Here is a 7271-nt window from a genome sequence, read left to right as displayed (position 1 = left end):
TCTTACCAATCCTTATGTGTTTTTGTTTGTTTGTTTTTTTAATTAGCTAGTGAGGAAGAGCAGCGAAGAGGGGGAAGTAAAAGGAGAAACAGATTCCCTGCTAAACCGCAGCCCGGTGCTGCGGGATCCCAGGACCCCAAGATCATGACCACAGTTGAAGGCAGATGCTTCACTGAGCCACCGCCCAGGTGCCCACCCATCCTTACGTTAATTCCACATGGTATATGTTATCTCAGTTTCACAGCTGAGGAAACAGAGCCTCAAGATAAAGAATTTGCCATCTTATTAGGCTTCTTATTAAGCCAAGCTGGGAGCTGGCTTTAACATTGTGTGACTGCAAAGCCCTCTATATTCGCTGCTTCAGTTTCTTAAAAGTATTCTACTTTCCTGTGTTTAACCACCATTTCTGATTCACTCATTTACTTAATAGATACTGCGTACCTGCTATGTGTCAACTAATAAAGCACGTAAATAAAACCCCATGTATACGATGAAAAACCGAGGGATATACTAGCAAGTGCGGCGGAGGGGCTATTCCAGCCCTGGGAACTCTTCCCGTGCCCCTTCCCGTGCCCCTCGGAAACACACACGCACGCGCACACGCAACCTGCTCTTACGGAGCAAATAACACGGGTTGGACGAGTTGAGTGGCTGGGACTCGAGATCAGGAAGGCAGACTCAGACCCTCGCTCGATGCGGGTCCTCTGGAGGGACCCGACCGCACGTCTTCTAGACCCCGCTGGGGACACCCCGGCCCCGGGAGCACGTTCCCGGGAGGAGCGATCGCGCAGGCTCCAAGCCCCGCTCGCCCTCCACCCCGCGGCCCGGGCCACGTCACGTGGCCCGCGTCCCCGCCCCCGTCCCCGTCCCCGCCCCCGTCCCCGCCAGGCCCTTCCCCAGACGCCGGAAGTGCGCGCGCGGGGCTCTAGGGCCGCGGGGCCGCGGGGCCGCGGGGCCGGGACCATGGCGACCCGGGCTAAGCGCCGGCGGGTAAGTCGCAGGGTCCTCCCCGCCGCGCCTCGTCCCTACCCTGCCCGCAGCGCGGCCCCCCGCCCCCTCCCTCCGCTCGCGCAGGCCCCCGCCCTCTCACCGCGCCCCTTCCCCCACCCAGAGCACTTCCTCCACGCGCGCCTCGGCCTCCTCCGGGGCGGGCCGTCTCCGCGGCGCTCGCTCGTTTCAGGTGGCGGGGCCCGTGCGCGGTAGCGACCCGGACCCGGACCTGGACCCGGTGGCCGGCTTCCTGAGCTGGTGCCGGCAGGTGGGGCTGGAGCTGAGTCCCAAGGTGAGGCGGCGGGGGCGCGGGCGCGGGCGCGGGCGCGGGCGGGCGGGGGCGCAGGCCAGCTCGGACCGGCCGCTCCCCCGTTCAGGTGACGGTGAGCCGGCAGGGCACGGTGGCCGGCTACGGTATGGTGGCCCGGGAGAGCGTGCAGCCCGGGGAGCTGCTGTTCGCCGTGCCGCGGGCCGCGCTCCTGTCGCAGCACACCTGCTCCATAGGCGGCCTGCTGGAGCGAGGTGGGTGCGCCTGCGGGAGCGGGACGGGGAGGCGGGCCGCGGGGTGGCGCCCGGGCTCTCACCTCCCTGTCTCCCTCAGAGCGAGGCGCGCTGCAGAGCCAGTCGGGCTGGGTGCCGCTGCTGTTGGCGCTGCTGCATGAGCTGCAGACCCCAGCCTCGCTCTGGAGCCCCTACTTTGCGCTCTGGCCGGAGTTGGGCCGCTTGGAACACCCCATGTTCTGGTGAGAGCCTCAGTACGGGTGGGGAGCACCAGCACCATAGCCTAGCTCAAACAGCCCTGGCCCGGGGACAGGGCTCCCAAGCACTAGTCTCGGTGGGATGTGTGAAGGGAACCCGGTGGGGTCTCCCTGCAGGCCCGAGGAGGAGCGCCGGCAACTGCTGCAGGGCACGGGCGTACCGGAGGCCGTGGAGAAGGACTTGGCCAACATCCGCAGTGAATACTATTCCATCGTGTTGCCCTTCATGGAAGCCCACCCGGATCTTTTCAGCCCCAGGGTTCGCTCCCTGGATCTCTACCGCCAGCTTGTGGCTCTTGTGATGGCCTACAGGTCAGTGAGCAGAACGAAGGACTTTTTTGCTTTAGAATTCTATTGAGGGATGAGAGGGGAAAGAACACTGAACCACACCCCAGTCTCTGGGCTTTAGCAAAGTTCTCTTTGTGGCAGCTTTCAGGAACCACTGGAGGAAGAGGACGATGAAAAGGAGCCAAACTCCCCTTTGATGGTGCCTGCTGCAGACATACTAAACCACTTAGCCAATCATAATGCCAATCTAGAATACTCTCCGGTGAGTGGATCCCTCTTAGTTATTCCTTTAAAAAAAAAAATTTATTCATGAGAGAGGCAGAGGCAGGCTCCCCATGGGGAGCCCAATGCTGGATTGGATCCCAGGACCCTGGGACCACGACGTGAGCAAAAGACACTCAACCATTGAGCCACCCAGGTGCTGTTATTATTGCACGGATGATCAGGCATTTGATTCAAACCAGTGCTTGTCATTTATGCTGGTGGGACAGTTGGGCTAAGTGGGCTCCATTCTTGGCATGGTATAAATGCATAGGTGAAATTAGCTTTTTTTTTTTTTTTTTAAATGTATCTTCAGTTTGTGTATTCCCGTCAAATAGTTTGAACACAAAACCTCAGCCCACAAAGAAAGTTTTGGTTAAGTCTCTGCTAAGCTACTGCAATCATTTTTTTGGTGCTGGAGGTTGGCTCCTCTATGCAGTCTGTACCAGTGAGCCAAGGCAGTGTTGGGGCCCTCCTGACATCAGCCTGGAACAGCTATACAGTCATTACTTTTGGGGAAGGGGGAGAAAAGGGCATGGCCATAGGTCAGATCTAAGATGATACCAGTGTTATGTATCAATTCCATTTGCTTTGTGGAAAGTTGCAAGAAAAGATCCGAGTTCTTGAAATTAGGGAATGGCTGTTTTTTTAATCCTAGCCTCTGTCTGCCATTCCTACTTTGATCTGAGTTTAACTGTTCATTTTTAAAAGCTAGTAGCTTTAAGTTCTGAAGAGGACTAAGGAGAGAGACTTACTTAATCAAGTAATGGGGCTAAACTTGACCTTTCTAAATCACACCTCTTTCATCCTATTGTACAGGCATGCCTCACTTTATTATACTTCAGATAGATTGTGCTTTTTACAAATTGAAGGTTTGTGTCAATCCTGTGTTGAGCAAGTCTATCAGTGCCATTTTTCTAACACCACATGCTTCACATCTGTTTTATTTTGGGAAGAATCTTAGTACAAAATTTCTCATTACTATATTTGTTTTGGTGATCTGATCAGTAATTACAACTCACAGAAAACTCAGATGGTTAGCACAGTTTAGCAATAAAGCTGTTTTCTACAATAAGATTTTTATATGCACTGGGATGTCAAAGTTCATTTCACTCGCATTTAAAAAAACTTGTTTTGTGGTGGTCTGGAGCTGAACCCTAAGTACAATTTCTGAGGTGTGCCTATACAGGATCATAATAGGAACTAAAAGTAGAATGTTGGTAGGTATGTGATCAGTCCCATTGTTGAACTGTACCCACTGGGAGGCTTTTCCTAAGAGGGAATTAATCTTCATGGAGCTGCCCAAAGAAAGGCCAGGTCCCAGCTTCTCCCTTCCACCCTAGAATTGTCTTCGGATGGTGGCCACTCAGCCCATTCCTAAAGGCCATGAAATTTTCAACACTTACGGACAGATGGCTAACTGGCAACTGATTCATATGTATGGTTTTGCTGAACCATATCCTGACAACACAGATGACACAGCTGACATTCAGATGGTGACAGTTCGTGAAGCAGCATTACAGGGTGAGTGTCTGATTGATCCAGTCTTGGGAGACTGGTGGACAGGTCTCTATCCCCACCCCGGGTGCTCTTACATAGCAGCAGTTGTCCTGTTTTTTGGATACTGGGTTGTAGACTAAAAAGCAATGATGATTTTAGACGGAGACTTTCACACTATTACTATCTACAGGAACAAAAGTTGAAGCTGAAAGGCTCTTACTGTTGGAACGGTGGGATTTCTTATGCAAACTGGAGATGGTTGGGGAAGAGGGAGCCTTTGTGATTGGGCGTGAGGAGGTACTGACTGAAGAGGAATTGACCACAACACTCAAGGTAAAGGGCTGAGAATGGCTAAAATGTTTAGAGGTAGATAAAGCTAGATGAGAAAGGAAAGGTGGGATGGAGGGAGAAGACACTTATTAAGCTGCCAAAATAGGCTTCTCTAAATTCAGAAATTGACAAAGGGCAATCAAATTCCTAATCAAAAGGCCCAACAATTGCTTCTAGGTACTATGCATGTCTGCTGAGGAGTTCAGAGAGTTTAAAGACCAAGATGGATGGGGAGATAATAAAAGGGAAGAGGACAGCTTGACAATCAAAAATATCCCCAAACTTAAAGCATCATGGAGACAGCTTCTTCGGGACAGTGTTTTGTTGACCCTGCAAACCTATGCCACAGACTTAAAATCTGAACAAGATTTACTAAGTAACAAGGAGGTCTACACCAAACTCAGCTGGAGGGAACAGCAGGCCTTACAGGTTCGCTTTGGTCAGAAGATGATCCTAAACCAGTTGTTGGAACTGACAAGTTAGCAGGTTCCCTGTTGTCTGAAGGAACATGCACGAGAAGAATTTTATTTGAAGCTAATATTCACTGATATTTGAAAAAAAGGAAATTTGCATCTTTTGCTTTGGTTTCCCTTTATTAAATACCAAAAGGAAAAGTAGCAAAGATAGTGTGCTAGGTAGGGTTAACTAAGAACTGTGTAAGAACCGGGCATAGCAGACTCGGGAATTGCTGCTGGTCACTAAGACCAATAAATTTTATAACTATTTTGTTCTTGGTTTGAACCAGAGTTAGCAGAAATGTGATAGTAATAAGGTCTTTAGTATAAGCTAGCATTTAGTAACATGGACTTTGAAAGTAGACCTGGGTCTGTTTTGAGCAAATTTTTCCCCGCAAGACCTTGTTTCCTCTTTAAGGGAAGAAACCCTAAGACACCAATGACATTCAAACCTCATTAAAATTTCTATTTAATCTTGAACCTTTTTGTCCTCTGTGGCCATGAAACTTGACAGTCATTAAAGGTAAGGTATATTTTAAGTGGCATAAATTTTAAATATTTTTTAAAAGGAAGAGGTATATATCAAAATACTATGAGGATAAAAGGGTAAGAAAAATAGTTTTTTAAACTGTTTAACCACAGAAACCTGCTCCAGTGATTTCCTACTGTTGTAACACTGTACAAAATTCACTTCCTTGCTTGTTTAAACAGCCAGATTAGTGGGAAAGATCTATCATTCAGTAAGAAGTGATGTTTCCCAGTGGCCCCAGGCTCTGAGAGACTGGGTTGTCCACTTCCTCCTCACCACCAGCACTGGCTGCTGCTACTGAGAAAGGCACAGTGGACGACTCACATGTGTGTCATGACTTTAATGTTTTGACTACAGTATGCATACACATACAAGAAAGGGAGCTAGAGCCCAGGAACTAGAAAGGCTACAAAATACAACACGTGGACCAATACATTTACAAAACATTCAAAATCCTTACAAAAGGGGCTGTATTGGTCCTTTTGACTTTTTTGTTGTTGTTCACCATAGCCTGTATGGCTATTCACTGGGATAATAGGGAAGGGTAATTCATCCACTATTTGTTCCCTTTCCCACAATTTACAAGTATGAGAGAGCTAGGGGCACTTTTAGGCCTGGTCTGGTTTCCCTTTATAAAAAGAGGTGACTGCATCTCACAGGGCCTAAGGGGGTAGTTCTCCAGTAGAAATGAGAAAATGATGCTCTCCCAGCAGTCAGCTTTAGATTTGGGGAAGAGGCAAAACAAAAACCCATGGGATCTCCATTGTGAGCTCTTCCCATGTTCCCTAAGCATACCAAATAGTAGCACATACACATTTTTAACAACTTTGTGATTTTTCAGGGTCCCCTGTCCACGTTAAAAAAATAAGTTACACAATATTTAAACTGGCTTTTTTGCTATTCTTTGGGACACCAGGAATGTCAGAAGACATGGAGCTATGTTATGTCCCCGGACAAGTGCATGGCATCAACAGCCTTTTCAATTACAAGCTGGGCAGGTACCAGTTTATCTACTTGCCTTGGACACATTTTGCACAAACCCAAGAAGTTCCAGACAAAGGTTTTGTCTTTCATATATTTACACAAGTTCAAAATGATATTCACAGCATCTTCCAAATTTTGGCCAAGAGTCAAAAAAATGCATTTAAACTTTGGAACGTGCCCACATAGACAGGAAGCTGACCCAAACAGTAATTGGGACAGGTACCCGAGAACCAAAGGGCTGGGAAAGTCAGGAAGAGCTGAAAGGATTCTTCAGCCGGTTTATAAACCTGGTGCAGTGGGACCTCCAGACTGACATGTTTACAGCAGAGATGCAGTTCCATCTAACTGGCACCTGTCCCTTCCATTACTTGCTGAGCCTGCTTCTGTCCCATGCAGCACTGTGCAACCGATTGGAATAACCTGAAGAACAGAGACAGTTAAAAGTTTGAGAAAAACTTCAGGCCAGCAATATCTTGTGTCACATTAGCTTTGACTATTATTACCTTCTTAATCACCCATCCTAAGCTAGAGCCATCATATGTTTCTCATTCTCAAACAAATTACTTTGAACTCACTTTTCAATTTCTGGGGCACAGTGTACAAACTCATGGTTCCAGAACTTAAACGCTGGATTTTTAATCAGCTCAATGAAGGTAATAAGAAGACCCCAAGGATGTGGCCTATTTACAATCAACCGTTCCAAGAGAACCCTGAAGGGGAAAAAAAAAGATTAGTTAATGCATAGAGAAACCTACAAATTTATAACCACACTTCTCCTTTACCTTTTTTCCTAACTTTTCTCCTTGATTACTAAACCACATGCAAAAGTTATTACCTTTACAAAAGACAAATGGATTAATGTCTACATACAGCATGGTTACTGCAGATGGATTCTAGAATTAGAAATTCTGCCTCTTACCATTAGTGAGCCTAGAAAACTAAGTTACGGTAAAGGATAGTATTAGATTACATGGTTCACAGAAAGTAACACACACAGTGAAAGAGGAAATGAATTCTACCACCAGTGGATGTGTAAATTGCTGTTTTTCTGAATGGTGGTCACTATTAGCTTACATCTTCCTATCTTTTGCCCTAACCAATTATACTTCTAAATTTACCATAAAAATACAAAAACAAAGATTTATGTACAAGAAGTTCACTATAGCTTTATAATCA

General features: G+C 47.4%; 2 protein-coding genes across 8 annotated transcripts in view; one reads left to right on the top strand and one right to left on the bottom strand.

Annotated features, from left to right (window-relative positions):
- Positions 1–891: 891 nt before the first annotated feature.
- Positions 892–5062, top strand: SETD6 (SET domain containing 6, protein lysine methyltransferase). Of its 2 annotated transcripts, none has more exons than XM_072826875.1 (9): positions 892–990; positions 1181–1282; positions 1368–1512; positions 1592–1733; positions 1866–2060; positions 2178–2298; positions 3641–3821; positions 3988–4130; positions 4305–5062. In XM_072826875.1, the coding sequence occupies exons 1-9, from the start codon at positions 964–966 to the stop codon at positions 4608–4610; spliced, it is 1362 nt and encodes a 453-aa protein (XP_072682976.1). In that variant the 5' UTR covers positions 892–963; the 3' UTR covers positions 4611–5062. The 2 variants fall into 2 exon arrangements, with proteins under 2 accessions (XP_072682976.1, XP_072682975.1); XM_072826874.1 differs by having other exon boundaries at positions 902–990; positions 1112–1282.
- A 1110-nt stretch (positions 5063–6172) lies between these two features.
- Positions 6173–7271, bottom strand: part of CNOT1 (CCR4-NOT transcription complex subunit 1) — a 99463-nt gene continuing 98364 nt past the window's right edge. For all 6 annotated transcript variants that reach the window (XM_072826867.1, XM_072826870.1, XM_072826869.1 and 3 more), the window contains exons 48-49: positions 6671–6805; positions 6173–6515 (exon numbers count right to left, since the gene is read on the bottom strand). In XM_072826867.1, coding sequence (XP_072682968.1) covers positions 6437–6515; positions 6671–6805 — 214 coding nt within the window. In that variant the 3' untranslated portion in view covers positions 6173–6436. The remainder of the gene's footprint in view (positions 6516–6670; positions 6806–7271) is intronic.

The sequence above is a fragment of the Canis lupus genome, chromosome 5 (genome assembly GCF_048164855.1).
Source record: "Canis lupus baileyi chromosome 5, mCanLup2.hap1, whole genome shotgun sequence".
Taxonomy (NCBI): domain Eukaryota; kingdom Metazoa; phylum Chordata; class Mammalia; order Carnivora; family Canidae; genus Canis; species Canis lupus.
The sequence above is the reverse complement of the archived record's forward strand: the minus strand, read 5'-3'. Positions and strand labels throughout refer to the sequence as shown.

Coding starts and splice junctions, on each gene's coding strand:
- SETD6 (XM_072826874.1), top strand. CDS start 964: ATGGCGACCCGGGCTAAGCGCCGGCGG. Junction 2,061..2,177: donor GCTCTTGTGATGGCCTACAG/GTCAGTGAGCAG, acceptor TCTTTGTGGCAG/CTTTCAGGAACCACTGGAGG. Junction 3,822..3,987: donor TCGTGAAGCAGCATTACAGG/GTGAGTGTCTGA, acceptor TACTATCTACAG/GAACAAAAGTTGAAGCTGAA.